This window comes from Notothenia rossii (genome assembly GCF_949606895.1).
Source record: "Notothenia rossii genome assembly, chromosome: 1".
Lineage (NCBI taxonomy): Eukaryota > Metazoa > Chordata > Actinopteri > Perciformes > Nototheniidae > Notothenia > Notothenia rossii.
The window spans coordinates 89,780,479-89,802,947 of NC_136912.1; the positions used below are offsets into that span (position 1 = coordinate 89,780,479).

A 22,469-nucleotide genomic window follows, 5' to 3' on the forward strand; every position below is an offset into this window, starting at 1 on the left:
TTGTTTTGGTTCAATACAAGGCTACATGTTCTACTCACACTAGCTAAAGGTACAAACTGGAGAGATCCCCGAGACGCAGTAGAGTAGCCTATAAACTGTGTACATTTGCATTTTTATATGCATTTAGTTATAATACATTTTAAGCAATGCCTAAAATTAGATACTTTTTGTATAATAATCACATAAACTACATATTTAAAATTATAATTTGGTAGCTTTCTTCTCATAACCACACTAGCAATAAGTCAACACTGGAGAGATCCCCTCAGAGAGAGACTGCATGAGTGTAAAAAAAGTGTACATTTTTAAAGCATTCACTTATAATAAACATGAACTTATATGAATATATTTTATTTGGTTAAATAATAAGATACATATTTTTAAATGAAAATTTGAAAAGCAGCTTTCTTTTCAAATGAACATTTCAGGAAATGTGACACAACATGCAAATATTGACATTACATGTTGATCACAATCAGTGTATCACACGACTGCTAAAAAAAATCCCAACTACATAAAAGCAAGCCTTATTAGGTTATTAAATCTAATCTAAAATGGTATATATTTGCTATAAAAACTTGCATTAATATTAATGTTTAAATTAGCTTTTTAAACTTGCTGGCTGCAGTGGTTTTCAGCATTGAGTGGGATTTTTTCAGATTCTTCTGCGAGAAAAAAAAACACGTTGCACCTAAAACCACCACCATTTTTTTTTTTCTCTTTCCTTTTTTTTTGTCGTGATTCCAGGAACTAGCCTAACATTTTACTGTGAACACATTGCAACACGGTGTGTCTGCAGGAGAGGAGATGTTTCGTCATGATCGTGTTGGAGCTTGATATCAAACCCTGTTGTCATTGGGAGAAGCCCTGTTTGGCCGCCCCCCCCTCGCCGGGCCCCTGTGTGGAGCCGCCTCGCAGAGTTCAGTCGGGCTGGGAGAGGAATGCGCTGGGATGCGGAGCAGCACCGACTGTAGGAAATCGACGCAACAACTCGCACAGTATGGAAAGCAATGATCCGTATTTACACCTCAGTAAGTACGCCCTCGACGGTTTATTTTGAGCCCAGTTTGGCCGCTGTGTTCCCGGCGAAACTGCTGCATTTTGTTTTGACTTACAACGGAGAGGGTTTGTTTCATGGCGTCTTCTCTCCAGCCAGCGAGCTGTGCGGACTTTAACCACCGTCTGTGAATCCGTTGTGTTGTGCTACCTACTCCCTGTGTTAATAATCGTTTTGCAACTGTGCCAATTGAAACAAAAGCCAAATACAAAAGTCAGGTGATCTTGGTTGTGCCGGTCAGACAAGGTCAGAGGTTGGCACTTTAATTGCGTTTATGTAATTTATGGTGCTTGTCGCGCGTCTCTTGCTAAACTGTTTCAGACAGAAACACTATTTATTGGTCTGGGATTGCCCTTCAGATCCACAGTGAAAAGCATGGTACAAGCTTTGAGAAATGGTGGATCATTAGTGATAAACAAACTTGTACTTTGTGGTAAAATAACAAGACGCGCCCAGGTCAGCGCTGTGTTCGTTGAATGACAGCATGATGATATTTTGCTCAGTAAAGATAAACTCTGCTCTGACTGGTTGACAAATTTGCCCTTGAACCAGCTGATTGCAATTTTTATATTTTTTATAATCATGTTTTTTTTTTGTGGGACTCTATGGAGTTGCAACATGTGGGCCACACACTTTACAAATCCTATTTACAGTGAGCTCCATAAGCTCCAGGCCTGATTTTCTAAGGTAAATCTTTTTTAGATTAGACTATCTGGATTGAATCTGGGGCTGTGAGAGCTTCACTGAGTCACACACTATATGCATCATTTATCATGTGAGGTTTTTTTCTCTTCCTCAAAGATTGTCAAACCCCTCTGCAGGAGAGATATACCATGTGCTCCTAAACCACTGTCTTCTGTGAGGGGGGGATTGAATAATAATGATGTGGCTTTACCAGGAGACATCTAAAACTGGTATTTGAAGATAAAACCGTGCAAACCCCTTTATGTTATCACGGATATCTCGGCACCATTTTGAGGGGCTGAAAATTGTTTCCATAATGAATGTGGCTCCCAGGGGAGGGAGACAGACATCTGGATGGGAGAGCATGCAGAGGGGAGCTGCAGGAGTAACAGAGCCGCCCCCCCGGGCTACAGGCTTTCTTCTCTGTCTCTAAAGACTGACTCTGATCAGACAGCAGTGGCATCTCAAGTGTTATGTAGATCAGGATAGCATCAGACCAGTGCTTCAGTTTGTTCATGCTTTATTATTAAGTATTAGGGCTACAACTTCCCATAAAAGATACATCTGCACATCATTTTCTGAGTAATCAGTTGATCTATCAATTCTGAGAAAATAATGACAAGAGTCTGAATGTCTGTCAGTCAAAAACCCCAAAGATATCCACTTTAATATAATGAAAACTGTGAGAGGCATAAAACAACATTGTTTGCGCATGAAAAATTGATTTAACGATGAATTAATTCTAAAAATGAACTGGCAATTATGTTTCTTTCCATCAATTAAAAGATAAGTAGAATTATTGTTGCTGATTTATTAGATGTTGGTGAGTCATGTAGTCTCCTGCTAACACATGCATCTCTGTTTACAGCTAGAAAAACCTATACTGTTTTGCAACATTTCACTAACACACTATAACTTTGCTGGTCAGTGAGGCCTTTTTAATTACATGTCCTGGTCTATATGACGTTTTTCAAGTTAGAAAGTACAGAAAGTTATCATTATAAAAACAGCTCATCTCCAAAATCTGATTAATGTTGGTTTCAAGAATTTTGTTGTTCCATTATGGTCCAACAGAAAGGCAGTTGCAGCTTTCCCATCCCACAATTACTTGCAATCTGGGGCAAATGTTAAATATTTGTAATTTGTCTTTCTTCTGTCTCAAAGTAATGGTAATAAAATATCACCAGTTGAACCCATATGAGGACAGTTCTTATCTTTTAGGGCATACATCTTGTTAAAGCTTGTAGTCAAACCACTAAGCTGTTTCTGAGTGAAAGCCACAACCACTATTTTCATTTGTTCTTGTTTTGTCTCTTTGTTGGCCACCAAGTATGATTTATGATGTATTTTTGCATCAACAGCCCACACACCAAAATATGTATGAAAACAGGGCCATAAACATGACTCCCTTCTTGAGTGTGAGAGGACCGCTCAAAGATGAATCTTTAATTAGTGTGCGGCCAAGGCGAAGAAAACTGATGATTGTGTTTGGATTGTTTCGAGCTGCACTTTTCCCAGAGATGTTGTGTTTCAGCAGGTTTGATGCAGGCTTTAAGTAGAATCAGCATTTTTTCTCTGTTAGCACTTCAGCATTTTTTTCAATTTTCTGGCAGTGGAAGTGATTCTAGACACGCTGACTTCCACCCACTTGCTAATTTTGACAGTAAGAACATTTTTAGCTTGCAGATCGGGGGACGTCACGGCAAAAAGAAGCACGGGATGGGAGAGGGAAGGGAGCAAAATAAAGGGGAAGTGTGTTTGGGGGGTTGGAGAAAAGGGTCACTCCAGTTGATGTTAACTCTCATCACTTGCCAGGGGTCAGTGATTCACCTCTCAGGACACACCCAGAGGCAGAGAAGGACACACACACACACACACACACACACACACACACACACACACACACACACACACACACACACACACACACACACACACACACACACACACACACACACACACACACACACACACACACACACACACACACACACACACACACACACACACACACACACACACACACAGTCTCACACTTATGCCAAAACTACATAGCTGCATATATACGCAGCTCCTATATCCTTAGCTTAATGCACAGCGAAATGTCACAGTGATATCATGTGACTTAAAGAATGTGGGTGGTTCTATTAGACGGTGAAGTTGCATTAGTATTAAACCGGCTCTCCAACAGCTTGGACCTCCCTCTTCTGCAGAGCTAAATAAACCACACAGGTAGAGGGGTGTGGCTCTGCAGGTATTTGCTCAAGAATTCAACCAGCGGTGCCGACACATGAATTAGCACACAATGCACACAATGGGTTTATTCCCAGGCCCTTTTTTGATTGAGTGTGTGTATTTATGTGTCTGTGTAAAAGAGGCTTCTCGTCCTGACTGTGTGAGTGGGTGCTAATTGTGAGAACAGGATGAGGGGAGAGAAGGAAGGAGGCCATTCTCTGGGCTAATTGCCAGTAATTAGTCATTAGTGAAGAAGGTCAGAGCCTTGATTTAATTCCAGCTTTAATCAAGCAGGAGAACCTTGAAAGGCCCGCGGGCTGCAGCGGTGTTAGGTTATGAGATGTTTATAGCTATTTCCTTGCTAATTATGCAGCAACAACATAAATGCCACACATGAACGCACAGCGACTCTAGTTTTCCACGTTGTGAACATCCCTCTGATCTTGAGCAGCCCTTTCAGTGTGCCTTTAATGAATGCACCAATCGCAAAGGCTTAACAACAACATATATGTTTGAATACATTAGGGTCTCCTCCTTCTGTGTAGGAGGAAGAAGAAAAAGAGGGAAAAAACATACTTTATTATTCCTCAGCAGGGAAATTACTTTTTTCACTCTTTTGTGTTTACAGACTTGATATACACGAACAGAGGATATGCATGCACAAACAATACCATGCAGGATATGGGAGTTGGCAAAGCAAAGAGGCAGCCAGTTAGCGGGTGCCCATGGCAGTGGGGGGGTTAGGTTCCTTGCTCAAGGGTACCTCGGCAGTGCTCAGGAGGTGAACTGGCACTATTTTTTCCCGTCTGATCGGGACATGAACCAGCGACCCCTCGGTTCACACGTCTTTATTTTTCTCATACTGCCTGTGCTGCAGCACCTCTTTTCGCCCTCTGTCTGAAACCAGAGCCCATGTCTGATTTGATTGGTTAGCTGGCCGGCCCTGTTGGGATTGGTCAACCTCTTAGAGATGTTCCGATATCTAAAATACTCTTAGACTGGACTCAGATGGTTTTATGTTATGATAATATGTTAATAACTGTGTTATTGATTCGTTAACATGTAAGCAGTACTTTAAAGGTAGGGTAGGTAAGAATGGAGAAACCAGCTCGAGTGTGCTAGAATTTGAAAGTACGCAGCTGAAGAAAATCTCCCCCTTCCTTCAGACTTCCTCACAGAGCCCCTCTTCCAACACACACGAACGCGCACATGACCAATGAGGGCACGAGATAAGTTTGTGCACAGAGGGAAGGCTGACAGGCAGGTAGGCCATCCAGTTATTTTAGCCGGCTCAGATGATTGGTCATGCTTTTTACAGCGCCACGGCTTCCACAGATGACATTTTTTTTAATGTATTTATTGTCAAAGCATTTAATGTATTAACTGCTATCGGGATGTTAAGAGCATTCGATGGAATATAACAAAAAGTGTTTCTGAAGTGAATTACCTACCCCACCTTTAATGTCGTAGTTTGTTGAAGTAGAGCTCATTCTACTTGTCTCATATTGCTTCAACAAAGTCCGTCCATTTCCTTTGTTTGTCTTTGGAACATTTCTCAATGGCCCCCCAGCTCTGTTGGTGGTGTTGGAGTTTGTACCATGTTATCTTGATTCTGGGATCCAGTGTAATGCAACTCCTAGGATTGCTTTAATGCCATTTCTGAGTACATGGCCAAACCAGTTCCACCTTCTTTCATTTAAGTATGTCATATTGCGGGGTGACTGTGAAAAGGTTATCAACCGGGATGGTCAGATCAAATGTAGGAATCATGTTTGAAAGGGAATATGTTGTAACACTAACCCTAACCCTGCTGATATGTATTTATAAACTGATCATAGGTTTTGTATGTGGAATCATAATGTAGCTTTTAAAGATCTAGTATAAAATAGCACAAGAGATAAATACTCAAACAGTGGAGACATGTGTAAGTGAATGTAATTACTGTGTGTGGTTAAACAACGTGCTTTGAAGGCTAAAACCTAAAGAAAATAAATAAATTCTCTGGATGGATTGTTTGCTTGACAAAGAAATGACTCTGTCACCTTGGGCTGTTGGGACTTGTCATGAGCATTTGTCATTTTCTAACTAAACAATAAGTCACTTCATATAAATAAAGAACAGATTTATTACAAAGGAAAACAATTGTTTGATGCAACTTAATACCCAACTATAAGCACCATGGACCACATTAACACCGTAAATCTGATGGGCCTGATGAGAGCAGCGTTACGGCTCGGTGAGTTACTCTGACTAGTCAAAGGGTCCGCGGCTCCATGCAGTAGCTATAATGGCAGCAACAGGTAAAAGCTTAGAAAATGATGTCTCATTAAATCCCTCCATTAAGAGACGTGAAGCAAACCTCGCTTGGCTATTTTGAGTTTCTCTTGAGTGCCCTTTTAGTGTGCTGCTGCTGTCTCACACCCACATGCATTAATACAACACAGGCACACAATGCTGTTTGGAAGAAAAAACATGTTTTTCTGCTTAATGCTGTTTTTCATTAATATTCTTTTACGACTGCCTTTTCCCAATATATCTTTCCAACTGATATGTTGCAATCAAATATCCTTCCTGTTCAAAATCACTGCTAGCAACGAGGGGAGCCCGTAAAAAGAAACAGTGTCCTCTTGAGATCAGCTTAGCGGAGCAAACTGGCTAATTCATCTCTTCTCCGTTTCAGTATCAAGCCTAGAAGATGAATCATTTGTAGACATAAGTAGACATGACACCAATGACAAAACAGTAATAAGATTATTAGTCAGTTCCTATTAAACTTTCTAGAGTGTGCCAGAAATGTAAGTTTGCCAATTGTCCTCCTCTCACGCCTTCATAGTCTATGACACATCCATGAATGCTAATTCAGGCTGTCAAGGTTAATTTGGCGTGTTTGATTTGGGCCATGACACATTATTATAACACGGCATGCATTTAAGAAGGACTGTATTATTTGAGCTTCTCCCTGCGGATTTGTTCAATCTGAATGAGCAGCAGCAAGTGTCTCTTCTCCTTCTCCGGCCTCCCTTCTTTTTCGCCCAGTCCCTTGCCAGCTTACTGTCACGGAGTGAGATCAGGTTACTGGTGGCCCTCCTTCAAGCACTGTATAGACATCTGATCCAGCCTCATGCAGGTGCACCGCACAAGACAACTCTGTTGAGTCATGCAGCTAATAGATGCACACATGTCGGCGAAGGCTTCTCAAGCTTTAAGTGCTATCTTTTAATCCAAATGTTCGTTTCCCAAGCCTGAGGGGTAGATTGGGCGAACATTTGAGAGGATGGCAGGATAGATTTAAAGGAGCAGCTGCAGACAAAAATCAGTGCCAATTTTACATTTACTGGCTAGGGCTATTTTCTGGTGATACATCCATTGCCAAGCACAGTATGTATGCTGCATCTGACATTGGTGACCAAAGTTGAGTTAAGTGCAGTTAGTTGTATTTTAACACTGTTTTTAAAGCTTGTTCTGATGAAACATTCAGACAAAGAATTAGAACCATCCCTGCGTGCAGCTTATTTAGGTTCGCTTGGTGTTTGTCATGTATTGTTCTTCATTGCCTTTAAGGTATATTTTTGGCCTGGGCTTGCATCTGGGTTTTCACTTTGCTCCTTGTTTGCTTGACCATCCTACAGCTCTGAAACAGACAATTCCTGACTTCCTGGAATGCTATAACACTTTTTAAACACACAAACATACTAACAATGTGCACTTCAACATGCTACATGAACAGAATCATTAAGCATGCATGCTCGGCTTGCACCTCTATTTCTTGGCAAAAGGGGGGAAACCGTTATGTGGGAGATAGACAGAATTATTTAGCCTTTGGCCACTTATTGTCACTTCCTTTCTCACATCCTATTTATACCACCTACAGAAAGTATGTGACTAATACAGGACAAAAGGGCAGGAAAGAAGAAATTGACGCATACAAGTGTCGTACTGTCTTCCCACGCCCTCCGGTCTTGCTGCCTTTTTAAGAAGGAGTAATGTGAAACTTCTGGTGGTACGGTACACTTGTACACCCACATGATCGCCCTCTCCTCCCGTGCCAGACCCCCTGTTCTGCCACTACAACAGGTGTCTCTGTACAGATAGCTTTACCAGAGAGAGAGAGAGAGAGAGAGAGAGAGGGAGAAAGAGAGAGACACGGTGTGAGTGGGTGGTATAGGAGCAGCAGTCTCTCAGTAAACAGTTCCTGTGGGATTGATCTCTGCGGAGGGATAATCTGTGTAATCCTATAACCGGCGCCGGTGGACTCCGCCTCTTTTATGCTGCACTAACGGCACACCCCTTTTCAACATCGACCCGTCTGTTCGGTCCTGAAAAGTGTTTAACATCCGGAGTACACACATCATTCTTTTTAGTTTGTCACTAAGTGACTGCCGTCTTGCCAGTGCCACTCTTGCCCCCTGAGACATGTGGCACCCTGTGGCATCGCCCGCACCTGGAGGCAGCTCAAGGAAGGAGAGTTTTGGACACTGTGAGTAGTTGAGTGAGTTGTCTGGCATGTGTGTTTGTGTTGTTGGGTCAGAACAGAGTGTATATGGTGGTGGACGGTGTTGCCTTTCTGCACAGCTGTTGCTCTGTGATTTTGCACAGGATTGGAGCACGTAATGCTTGGGCTGCACAAATGCACTATATGGTAAAGCCTCTAATCCCTGTCCACTCTATGGACAAGTTGAATGTATTTCTGCAGCCGGACAAACCTGCAACAAACAGAAAGATTTGTAAACGTATTGCCTTTTTGCTTTTCCATATAGATAAATCCCTCATTGTGATGCATTTCTCACATTGCTCCAAGGACTATGTTTTTGTTGGGATTGCATCTTTAAGATACATATTTCATGATCTTATCGACCCCCAGCAGCTCTGTTCCTATACTTTCTAAACCCATTGATTCACGGTAACCGACTGTGACAGGTACAAGGCTTTGTTGTTGCTTGTGCCTCACTCCAGTTCTCAGATGTGGTCAGCGGGGATGCCACTCAACTTAAAAGGACGCTTCCAGCTCACATTGCCATGTCCTTCACTATCAGTTTATCTCTCAACACTTGTCCCCTCCCCATCCTGCTTTCTCTCTCTCTCTCTGTCCGCTGACTGCCACCCTGCATGCATCCTTCCATCAACGCTCGCTCTGATAAGCTTTTTCTGCTTTTCCCCCTTCCTAAGTGTATAGAGGTGTTGATGTGAGCTCGCTTGCACACATACTGTAGTCGCCACATTAACTGGCTCACTGTGTGTGTGTGTGTGTGTGTGTGTGTGTGTGTGTGTGTGTGTGTGTGTGTGTGTGTGTGTGTGTGTGTGTGTGTGTGTGTGTGTGTGTGTGTGTGTGTGTGTGTGTGTGTGTGTGTGTGTGTGTGTGTGTGTGTGTGTGTGTGTGTGTGTGTGTGTGTGTGTGTGTGTGTGTGTGTGTGTGTGTGTGTGTGTGTGTATACATGTGTGGACTCTTTCTCTCTTCACTGTCAAATTTGAGGATGTTCATTCAGTCCCCAGTCCTTGTCTGATGTAAGGGTAGTGGAAACACTTTCAACAAACACCTTTTCAGATGAATAATTCTGTCCACATCTCATCTATACCCTGGAGTATGAACCATCCACACTAATCCTCCCCTGCTGCATGTACATGATGGACATGTTCTGTTCTGATCTCTCCACTAAAAGCACAGCGGGGCAAACAGCTGTGATTACAACCATAATACTCATAGTCACTCTGCAATAATATGGACAGAAAATTAAAGCAAGGGTAATCCTTTTGATCTCCCATTGAATCCTACAAATATTGCAGTTTCATAAAAGTTTAAAAGCATTAATTTTGTTAGACGTTTTGCATGTTTTCACCTATTTTACATTAAGTCTAGGAGTGTAACGGTTCACAAACATTTCGGTTCGGTACGTACCTCGGTTTTTAAGTCACTGTTCGGTACGTTTTCGGTACAGCAGAAAAAATGATCACATAACATAAAATATTTGTTGGGGTTTTTAATTATTATTAAACTGTGAATATTCACTCAAATAAATACAAAATATAATAAAATAAACATTAAGGTGCTGCATTTCAATTAACTGAAATAATCTGTACTTGAACTGTACTGTACTAGTACCTAAGCAGCCTGCTTGACATTATGACTTGCTTGTCATTGTATTTTCATATTGTTTTAAAGAAAAATGAACTTGTCCACATTGTTTGCCGAAAGGGCAGATCTGCTCGCACTAACAATGTCTCCTGCTGTGGAGAACACCCTCTCGCTAGGGACAGAGGTAGCAGATACAGCCAGGTAGCGCTTTGCTAACATGGCACTGAACCTTTTAATAATGCATTTAGGATATTATATAATATATATATAATAATATATAATATTTATATATTATATATTTATTAGGCATAAGGCATGTAGGCCTAGTTGACGGAGAATTTTTACTTTACACGACACTGTTCAACACTTCATTCTGCTTCACTCTTTAACTAAACAACCGCGGATGTCTTGAAAGACTCTTTCGCTAAATATCTTTGAAGACATCCGCGTTCTTGTGACACGTAAATACTACGCTTCCTATGATTTGGTGCGGATTTCGTTCACACCAGCAATGAACCGCTCCAGAGTTCACTAGCAAGCGTTCCGAGACCGCCTATTTTAGCGGACCAGAGTCCGGTTGTTTAGTTCACTTAAGAGGTCTCGGATTGTGTTCACACCGACCCAAATGAACCGCACCAAGCGGCTAAACGCACCAGGGTTCGATTCAACCGGACTATACAAGGCAGGTGTGAACGCACGAGTCTCAACACATTGTAGCTGTAGAAGTTAATAAATCCATTTATTTATTTTTTATTTGAGCTTTATTTAACCAGGATTTGTCTCATTGAGATTAAAAATCTCTTTTTCAAGAGAGTCCTGGCCCACAAATGGTTACAGCACAGTTACAGACAATTTGAAAACAAACAATCACAACACAGTCATACACCAAGTTTATCCAAAGCATTTACAGACACTGTGGCTTGCTTCAAGGTCAGTTGAAAATGAGTTTAAGTTAAAGGGGTAAAACATGCAAAGCCGGTCCTTTTTAATGCCTTCTTAGCCACGCTAGCACCAATTATATATAGATGGCAATGTTGGTGCATGAGTCGATCCACCAACACTTACTGTACCGTAGGTCTCTAGACTGAAATATCCCAACACCTTTAGATGCAAGGACATACCATAAGTTCAGATATCCTGATAACTTTGACCTTTCCTCGTGTGGCACCATGATCCAGGTCCACTGGTTTATTTGTTTATGAGCAGAGCTAATCAAAAAAGTTAAATCTAAGGCACTGTCTCCTACAAATCTTAGATTGAATTGTACTTTGAAATGTACATTTTGCACATAGTTTAGATTCCCTGACGCCCTAACAAAAGGTTTCTGGAGACATATTACTTTTATTCGGAACAACTATGCTCTTACAGCAAATGTACCATTCCTCTGTATTCTTTGGCGACAGTCTTAGCAACCAATGAAATGCATGATATTGGCCGTTTCCAGGTTAAGACAGCCTACCAGGTCCCAGTGACACCCATACTTTCCATTCACTGATGTAAGCAACACATTTGGAGTAGCTTCAGATAAACAGCTCTCGTGAAACCTCTCAAGTGGTGGAAACAACTTGTTGGTCTCATGCATTAATTTGAGGAAGATGTTCAGTCTCCCATTTGTTCCATAGACCCTTTTGCCATTCCTCTTTAAGTAAAGCCAGAGCGGTGGATGGTTAGATTGCATGCTTCATGTACTTCAGTATGTATAAATCTGTTTCCATTTATCAGCACGACTTTCTTTCTCTTCAGCTCAGGCAAATATTTAGCATTTTAATTATTAAGTCCTCTTAATGTTTAAATGTGTTCCTTATATTCAGTCATTAATACTTAAAGTGTTTCTTTGTCCGTTGTAGGACCTCATTTATTTCCAAGTTTTTCACATGCCACAAGTTAACTGTAGATACTAAGCTGATTATGTAGTAGCTGACTATCTAGGATCTTATCACACATCCAAAGGTCAGGTCGCCTGTGTGTGTGTGTGTGTGTGTGTGTGTGTGTGTGTGTGTGTGTGTGTGTGTGTGTGTGTGTGTGTGTGTGTGTGTGTGTGTGTGTGTGTGTGTGTGTGTGTGTGTGTGTGTGTGTGTGTGTGTGTGTGTGTGTGTGTGTGTGTGTGTGTGTGTGTGTGTGTGTGTGTGTGTGTGTGTGTGTGTGTGTGTGTGTGTGTGTGTGTGTGTGTGTGTGTGTGTGTGTGTGTGTGTGTGTGTGTGTGTGTTGCTAAGGTCTGCTGTGGGCATTCAATCTACCTGTGTGTTTGTTTTCCAGGACTGCTTGCTCAGCTTGTCCTGTCTCTCTGTTAGCTCTTGTTGTTAAAGCTCCAACATTTCTTATCGCTTGAAAAACAATCTGTATCTCGTCCCTGTCTCAGCCCTGGCCTCAGAATCAATCCTCTGCCTGGGTCTGTGCAAAAAGTCCCCAGTGTTTGTGAATGTGAGGACACGACAGCCACCGCATACATATTGAAAATACAGTATGATGTGTACTTTATGTTCATTACCTTGCCTGGCATTTTCTTTTTTATGTTTAAGGCTTTGCTTCAGGGAAACTACAGAGCAAGACGGTGCGTGGAGAGAAAGGGAGTGGATGTATTTTCTTTTCATGGAAAGTGTGTGAGTTCACTAGAGAGTTCACAACGGGACAGAATTGAGGGTCAGAGAAGTTCAGCAGCTCATGTGCTCGTGTTGTCACAGCCGTCTGTCGGAGAAACATTTCTCCGTTTCAACAAGAGAGGAATGCCTAAGAGCATCTGTTTGTTTTTTAAATTAGGTTGATCTTATATAATAGGCTATATTTATTTTGGCTGTCAAAAAATGCAGTCAGTAAATGGATCCTTCTTGAGGAATTGTTGTACTAAACAGCTTTAAGTCTCCCCCATCTCTCTTAGGTATGAGCTGTCTTTGGCTCTTTTCTGCTGTAACATTGTAAATGTCCCCTCCGTGGGACTAATAAAGGTATTCTGATCCTGATTCTAAATAACCATTTGTATCTCCTAAATCCCAGCTGTGAAGAATACAACCTGGGGCTTTTCCCAATTGATGATCTAATGTTGTCAGCCAGGCGGAGAGATTAGGCGTGTGTGTTGCTGGGATCATGTGAGCGTTGGGCAGAGATGCTGTTTGGGATCAGGACAATGCCCTCCCCCATCCTCCCTCAGTCCCCTCCATCCATCCATCGCTCCCTTCCTTCCTATCCCGCTCTGTCCCCTTCTCTTCGTCCCCTTCTCTTCGGCCTCCCAGCTTCTTGACAGCTGGCCCGCTGAGCTGCAGATACTTACCCGCGGATAAGAGGATTTGCTGACACAATTGATCAGCCATCAACCTCATTTAGCACAGAAATGAATGTTTGAAGGGTGCCGATTTTGCGTCTGTGTGCATGGAATACTTGTGGGTTTTTAATGTAAACGACGACGAGTGTGTGTGCATGTACGAGTCCATGTCTGGCGCTCTGGAGCTGGTTTGGCAGTAAAGAGATTTCTTAATTACGTGTTTGCTTTATCTAATAAGCTTTCCATCTTATTACCTCATTAGCTCTCTGGCACTTGGACACTGTTGGCGCTAAATATGAAGATTACAGCATGCACTAATACCACAGACACACAAATAAAGTATTAAACCTATCAATGCCTGCATGCGCTGAGGATCCAGCTTATTAGGGACTAATCTGATGGATATTGAGGCTTGTTTTGTTGTTCAGGAGTCAATCACTCGCCCCTCCCACACACCAGTAAACACTCCCAGCGCTGGTCTGCTCTCCAGACAGGAGATATTATTAGCTAGTGGGCCACGAGCTTATTGAATTACCACACAGTGAAGTGGTCCATCCAGCCACTAATTACCAGAGAGGGACTTAGAGGGTTTGTGGTCTGTGAAGTTTCTGTAAACCTGTTGATCATCACATCAGTGGGATACAGCGGTGGCTTAGTCTGCTTCAAATGTGAGAATGAAATGTATTTGACCAACATAAAAATAATCTGTAGCATCCAGCAGCTGTTTGGTGATGTTGATGGTGAACGTTAAGATGATTTGGCATTGGTTCTTCCGTCAACAGGAAGTCAGATTTAAAGAGGACATAATATGCACATTTTGTATTTGCTCCTATTTGTATTTAGTGTCTCTCCTGGGACATGTCTCCATGCTTTCATGTTCAAAAAGCTCTTTATTTTTCTCATACTGCCTGTGCTGCAGCACCTCTTTTCACCCTCTGTCTGAAACCAGAGCCCAGTCTGCTCTGATTGGTTAGCTGGCCGGTTCTGTTGTGAGACACCCCTTTAACCTATCTGGTACACTGTGTTGGAGTGCAAGCTGATAGAAGCGTTAGTGTTACAAAGTGATGTCATTATGTTACGGAAGTAAACCAAAGAGTCCAATGGAGGCATTTCAGGCAGGGGGGGCAGTGTGGGAGAGAAACTGCCAATCACCCTCCATTACGGCTGCTCAATTAATCGTATTTTAATCGCGATTACGATTAAGGCTTGCAACGATTACGAAAACAACGCAATCTAAATAAAACGATAATTTTTTTATTATTATTATTACTTTTTTTTTTTTTTTTTTTTTAAATGATTTTTTTTGGGGGGTTTTTCAGTTGAATTATACTTAAAGTTCAGGGTAATCAACTGTTTAAAACATACTGTTCACATTTTTTTCTTTCTCCAATAAATGGATGTTTTCAAAGTCAATGAATAATCGCATTTAATAATCGCAATTACAATTGTTGACCCAAATAATCCAGGTTATGATTTTTGCCATAATCGAGCAGCCCTACCCTCTGTCGTTTTAAAGCTATATCACAGTATATATTTTGCATTTTGTCCAGTACTGTTTGTGGCGCCATTTTGTCCTTGCTCCATGTGTGTCAGTTTACATGTACCAGTATGTGGAACACTGGATATATATAGTTTATATCATATATCCAGATATAAATATACTGTAGTTCGTGCACTGATGTCACCAACTCTTGTTTATTTGATATGTCTATGTTCACATTAGGACTCAACCCTTAACTGAATCAACAAACTTGCCTCCAACAGATCGACCTTATTAAACAAGTTTATCTAAAACAAATTCAGGACCATATCAGATGTGAGCCAACACATGAAAGCAAATATGCTGATGTAATTCTTTCTTTTAAAAGTATTCGCAACATTTACTGCAGCTTTGGTTACTGCAACAGTTTATCACAAGTAGTGTAAATCATTCATTCAATTTATCAATCTTGGAGGTCTGCTGTGTGACACGAGGCGCCGGTGCTTCACTTTGTCGGCTTTGTGTGGACCCGGTGGAGTCGTTTCTGAGAACCATCAGTGTCACTCAGATCTCCTGCAGATAGGAGCTTTTGTAAACTTGGTTCAGGAGTTTGGCAACAGGCGACCTTTGATTTGCGACGCCGGCGGTCAAAGGTGCCCTTCACTGCTCCGTCTGTTTGTTTTCTCTCAAATAGATGCAGCAAGTTCAAACAGACACTGGGAGAGAAAGGCATGGAGCTAAATCTGTGTGTCTTGATCCTTCTAGGGCCTAGGCAGTCTATGAACAGCATCCTTTTAAAGCTTTTAAACATACCTTCCTCTGCTGTGTGACGTGTGATATGCCTGTACATGTCAGAGGCTTCATTGTGTGGAGCTGATTTACATAGAATAGAGAGGCGACAGCCGGTTGAGGCGGGTCATATGAGGATAGGCCCCTTTGAGCCACTCTGGGCCGATGTATGCTTCCACCATGTTGGCCTCCTTCTACACACACATGCAGACACACACACACATGCAGACACACACACTCCTCTCTCAAAGCATGCTCAACTCGCTGACTATTTCTTCTCAGGCATCCCACCAGCTGACTGTGCATGTGCTTTGAGCTCTCCTGTGTAGAGCAGCTTCATAAGACCATCAAGTCTGGACAAACTAATGCTGCCTTCTTTGGCTTTGTCTCCAACTTGCACGTTATGATTTATAGCTTTAAAATAGGAACTCCTGACTCTTATTTTATTATCGATCTGTTTGGTCCTTTTAAATCGGCTAGTATAGAACATTCCTTTAATAGTCCTCTGAGCTCATGGTATGGTACCAACAGCGCAAATGTTGAATTGACAATGCTATAAAACATCATGGAAAAAATGTCTACACAAAAGCTGGAATAAACGTTTAGAGAGGTAAATTGTTGTCAATAAATCAACTAACAATGTTCAACTGTATATTAATGATCTTTTTACCTCAGTTTTTAAGCTTGCTAGTTACTAGAAGGATACAAATGTATGCATATTTGGGAGCAGAGCATGTTGAAACAACATCTGGACTTGATTGTGTGAGTGTTTGTCTTTGCATTTTTAGTTAGTGATTTTGGGCTCATCCTGTTTTCAAGCTAACGAGAAAAATGCACGTTGTCACAACAACAAGCAAGAATATAAGCACTCAAGTGAGTTTAGTTTAAAAAAAAAATGCTTGGCCTCCTATCTTTCTCTCCAACAACCTTTATCTTGTCATCTTTCCCGTCCGACCTGTTCAATCATAATACTTATCGGTATCTGCGGCGGCACGTTGGGAACATTTTGGCTGGAGTGACGATACCCTTGTTACTATATCTCCCACTCAGCACTTCCAGAATAGAATAGATCTTTACGAGCCCTGGAGAGAATTTGTCATGCACATAAAGAGAGGGGTCAGTGCACAAAATCAGACACAGTACATGCTGTACTGTCCTCATCCATTACATAAGCTCGATATTTAGGTGAATCCGCTTCTCCAAAAAGCTGAGGATAAACTCCCGCTACTGTAGAATTTAAATCCAGGCAGTCATTTTTAAGAGTTTGGTGGGTTTAAATTGTATTTTACTACAGAAATGTGTGTCCAGTAAGCTCTGTAGGAGAGAGTGGGAGGCCCAGATACATATTTGACTGCCAGGGTTCACTAATGGAGAGTTGGAGAAAGGGGGCGAACGAGAGGGGGGGATGTAGGCTATAGTCTCCGTGCTAAACAGGAAGTTACACAACATCTGTTCCTTGGCATGGTAGAGAGGGAGTGAATGGCCAGCTGTGTGTTATACACTGTGTCCCCGTGTAAAAAAAAGTGCTACATCCAGGCAGACAATTTGACATTCCTCTCTGTTTCCCAATTCCTTGAAATGTGAAGGCATCTTGCATTGCTCAAACTTTCCATTTCCCTAAAATAGAACCTATGCTTCTCCTATCGAGTGCAGACGAAACTAATAGCTGCTGCTAATCACTGGCAGAGGTTATGCCTCACAGCAACATTTCAAAACTATTGCCACGCATTTAGCAAGTCTTGCAAAAATGCCCGTAAACTGAAGGCAAAGGCACAAACAGTCAGAACGATATATTGTGGACACAAGCAATTATTTGACAGACGCAGACACATCCATGCAAACAAACTATAAGATATGTTCCTGGTAGTGCCTGAGGGCGAGTCAACGTGTTTTCATCTCACAGTGACAAATGGCTACCTTATTTGTGTCTTTATTATGAAACAACTTTCTCAAAAGGATTATAAAAGCAGGAATGACACCATGTAAATGTACAATTAATATAAAGAAAAGAGTATAGTAAGCGGTCAAATGCATTTTTCACACTGCATGAACTCTTCCTGGTGTGTCTCCACCAGTCTTTATCTTTACAAGTTCAAACTCAGACACGTGGGAAAGTACATTCACTACTGTGGATGTCCAAATTAGTAAAAGTTACGCAATCATTACAAAAATCAAGCCTTTTTAGGATTTCATTCCCGTGTAATGAGTGACGGCCCGTCCACACAGCAGCGTTAACAAATCTTCCAACGCTTCTGCCCATTTACTTTGAATGGGGTGACGTCACGTTGCCTCGCTTTTCGCCGAACTGCATTGTGGAGAAGCAAAGCGAAGATTTCCAGGATTTTCAGGATTCAAAAGTTGAGCAATGTTCAACTTTTGAAGCTGAGCTGGAAGCGTCCGCCAATCAAATCCCGTTTATGCTAATCTGACAGTACAAGCGCTAGCCTATCAAACCACGTGTAAACTGGGAGAAACATACCGCAGTTCATTTCCTCTTATTCCAAACGAGAAATTACGGTAGCAAATCACCCGGTTCTTTACGACCAGTAACTATTTACCGGGATACAAACCGGAGGAACCAGGCATGGAGGGAGGTGGCAGAGACAGTGGGTGAAATTGGTAGGTTTTCGCCTGTTTGGGAAGTTTATATATACAGTATATATATATTGCTCTCATAAAATCCCCGGGGTTTTTTGCTTTGTATGTCGGGGGCGGGATATTCATGTGATTGGTCGTTGGTCGCGTTGCTCGCAAGAAATCCCCAAGCTTTCAGACACGCCCACCTCCAAGATTTCCAAGATTTTTTTAACGCTGCTGTGTGGACGGGCCGTGAGTCCAAAGCTCTCTTCATTAGACTGGGAATGGCAACAGGGAATCTTTGCTAATATATCATGGATTTTCAATTGACATTGAACTGCATTTCTGTTAGAAAGATCATTTATGGCAACATTAACAAGGTCTTTTTTGCAGAGGTATACTTGTTATGTTAATAAAGATGATAAAGTGAGTGTTTTAATGGTTATATCAGTTTATGTATTGCTGAAAAATAAGAACATGAACTTAGTTTGCATCTTTAAAGTAAACAAAATACAGGTGCTGTTCATCGCGTGCCATGCTACTTACACACACAAAAATAATTTGACATTTAACTGAGGACATCAGCGTTGGGCCCAGTATCACACTGTGTATCAGGTTGTGTGTGTGGAGGGTGCACTGACACAGAAGCAGAGGCGTATTCATTTTCTGAGCATTCACATTAGTCCAAAAAATGTGCATATGGTGGCATGTCACTCTTCATCAGTGACATTTTGCTCAAAGAAAAACCGTTTTATTCATATCTTTGACTCACCGTTATTAGCCCAGGGAGGTGCTGCTTTGTTTTTCACATCAGTCTACATCCCAACACCAGCATTTACAGCCTGTGGCGTTTGTGTGTGTGATTGAGTGTACGATGCGTTCCGTACATTTTGTTCCTTAGGCACCAGAATGTATGTATATGTTGGTATTTGTTGATGATGACTGAATGTCCTCGTAACTATAGCACATGCATGAAGTTGCACACCATGGCGGCCTGTTACTCAGTTGACTGACAGCTTTCCTAAGCAAGTCATCCATGTAAATGCCAGCCTGTCAGTTTAAATCAATGGATGCAAAGCAAAGTCAGCACCCTCTGACCAAAATCTAGACGGGCTTCACTCACATGTTGCCATAGTTACACCTCACTGACTGACCAATGGCTCTGGTAATCTACAATATATTTCAGATTCTCTGATATGTCAATTCATATGGTACCGCTCTACTTCTGTCACTATTATCAGAATATTTTACTGGTCTTTTCAGCGTGTCATTTTAAAAATAAATGCCTGTTTGCTTTGTGTCTTTTGGATGTATATATATAAGGTTTCTGTTAGTTAACACTTTTGTAAATGTAAACTTTATAAGGGGATAATATGTCATGCTCAGGCCATATTTCAGCCACCTTGCTGAACTGCTGCTACTGCCGGTCCTTTCTTTCTATATTAAGATTGCCTTTTATAATGTCCATAAGTGTTTTGTGATCACGTGACTTGAATTTTGAATTGAGCCATCCCTTTATAGATACTATCTCTTTCCGTATCAGTGATTGAAATTCCGGCTCTTTTTAGTGAGCCGGATCATTTGGCTCGGCTCACTAAGAAGAGCTTTTTTTAAAAATTATTATTATTATTTGGGCAATACATAATATACAAAAGTTACATTTAATAATACACAAAACACACAATGCATAAATATATAATATCTTAATTTTACCACAGTTTACCACGGAGCCTCAGTTTCGCCGCTGCGAGGCTCCGGCGCTCGCAGTTCACGCGCGTGCTCCACTAGCACCCCCCGTCAAGGCTCGCCGGCAGTACGCTTTCCGTCACAGGAACACGCTTTGCTGGCGGCGAAAATACTGAATGTACTCTTCCAATATCAGAGTAGCACATGATAACAAAGGCCCTACATAGCTGTGTACATGACAGGATGTATGATTACCTAGAAGAGCGTCAGGACTGATTTAGGCATATGATAGCTATGTGATTAACATGATGATTCAGCCTCTATGGAGATGGACATATGACAAGCATGGTCATTTCTGACGTGGGCCTTAGCTAATCTGAACTAAACATTGTAACTGCTTTGAACCGGTATACATGTATCTTGTGACTGAGTAACTCCCTCTCTTGTATATCAGCATGTGAAGGACTCTGTTCAGGAACTAGTTGTACCAAATGCTCTGTACTGTATGTGATGACTACTTCTATTCTTGAGAGGATCATAAATACATGTTTCCTGATATTGAAGCTCAAGCCGATGACGAGTGATATTTTTCTAACAGTAATCATTTCTGCTTTCAATTATATCTAGGTGTATGTAATCAACTGGTAACTCAAATCTCTTTATCTTGTATCTCCCCACCGTTTAACAAATTCTTCCTTCTCTTCCAGACTCTTCGGGGCCGATGACCCACACTCACCCTCCTCCAATGGGAGGCATGGTGGGCCACCCGTCAGTCATCAGCTCCTCCAGGCACTTACCGTCCCCGATGTCGATGAACGGCCTGGCCTCGCCCTACCCCGTCATCACGTCCTCGATGGGCTCGCCCTCCATATCGCTGCCTTCCACGCCCAACATGAACTTCGGACCCCTCGGCAGTCCACAGGTGAGGAAATGTGAGGGGGTTTTGATGGTCATCAGATAGAGATGGACTCTGTCTTAAAGGTCCCTTATTATACTGTTTTTCATCAGTATATTACAGTGGTGATTGTGAACTGTGTCTATAACTACTGGACCTTCTGTAGACACACATATACCTTGGTTGAAGGACATTCTTCCCAGAGACCCAGAAAAATATCTGTTTGGTTGCATTTTTTTTCTAACACAAAACCACTCAAATGCGTAGTGCGTGGACCGAGAAGGACAAACAAATCAACGTAACACTGTAATATTACAGATCAACAACGCAGATACGATTCTCATTTATTCATTTCATATACATTTTATTTATATAATTAAATCGATTTTCTGTTTGTTTTATCTGAGTGTTCCAGGGTATTCTCTGAACACCTTGAAGGCCCTGAGGGTTCAACACTGATATAGGTCTCAAATATACACAAAACATGTCTCTGAAGTGTTTGGCTCCAAACATCAAGCAGATCATTGCAGCATTACCCATAATCCCCTCTGTTTCAGCCCTGTTTCAAAAGTGCTGATTCTCTGTCTGTTACTTTAGATCAGGGGTCGGCAACCTTTTTCATATGAAGTGCCATTTTAAAAAAAATGTTTATCAGCGTGCCAACGATCGAGAATTATCAACAGGGGGGGGGGGGTTGAGGAGCTTGACGCTCGTCAACTATCAGCCTCGCTGCGGGGAAGCAGTGTGTGGACCTGTCAGCGCAACTTACATGATGCCGAATTTAACAAACACATTTAAACAATTGGTTTAAACGGCATAATAATAAGGGCGATCGTCCGTTCTGTGATTTTCCACAGCACACATGTTATGATATTAGATTCATGCAGAGTGAGATGAGGTCGCTGTCCCTTTAAGAGAGAGGGGGGGGGGGGGGTGGCTTGTGCATGTGTGTTTGTGGATGGTAGAGCGACAGTGAGGGAACGTGTATGTTTCTGGAAGTGAAACGAGGCAGCAGAAAAACAGAGGTCTGTGATGTATTTTGTGAAACAGAAGAACAGCTAAATAAATGCAACGGCCTCCCAAGAAGAGCTCGCCTCTCTCCAGTCATTTAAGCTAAAGTGGGTTATTGAACCTGAAGCTTGTTGCTTCTGCCCTCCTCGACTACGGTCTGGGGGCCGAAAGGAAAGTTCAACACACAGATGGTCAGTCCGCCCCTTTGTAGCATATTATTTTGATGAGAGATGAGCAGATCGCCACTGGGCTTTCAACTAAATACACAGCCACGCAAAAACTGCGGCATTTGTACAGCTCCTTATGGGTACTGCAACTAGTGAAGTGCTTTCCTCCGTGGTGAAACGATCAGCACTGCACCACGGAGGAAAGCGGCAGAAAGTCACCTGGAGATAAAGAGAGCGGGGCTGCGTTACGTGCATGGCTTCCTTCTGCAGGTAACGGGGAGACGCGCTCTGGCGGCGGTCTCGTTCAGGATCCGAAAATACAATTTAAATATTTTTGCACACTTATTCCACTTATTCCTAGTGTGCCACTGGTTATGGTGCCGCGTGCCAACATTGGCACGCGTGCCAGGGGTTGCCGACCCCTGCTTTAGATGAAAATAAGGAGCCCCTCCCCACGCCCCCCTGAGAGAGATTTGGTTACAAAGAACTCAATGGTGCTCTTGGAGGAGATTCAGGTGATAAGGTGTGTGGGGGGGGGGGGGTTACCTTGGTTGCTGATTGG

General features: G+C 42.1%; 1 protein-coding gene across 5 annotated transcripts in view; it reads left to right on the plus strand.

Moving 5' to 3' along the window:
- Positions 1 to 754: 754 nt before the first annotated feature.
- The window catches only part of rxrgb (retinoid X receptor, gamma b), a 32,108-nt gene continuing 10,393 nt past the window's right edge, over positions 755 to 22,469 (plus strand). For 2 of the 5 annotated variants that reach the window (XM_079681789.1, XM_079681790.1), the window contains exons 1-2: positions 755 to 1,031; positions 20,542 to 20,756. In XM_079681789.1, coding sequence (XP_079537915.1) covers positions 818 to 1,031; positions 20,542 to 20,756 — 429 coding nt within the window. In that variant the 5' untranslated portion in view covers positions 755 to 817. Of the gene's footprint in view, positions 1,032 to 8,073; positions 8,466 to 20,541; positions 20,757 to 22,469 lie in introns of those variants that run through there. The other 3 variants (XM_079681791.1, XM_079681792.1, XM_079681793.1) reach the window with 2 other exon arrangements.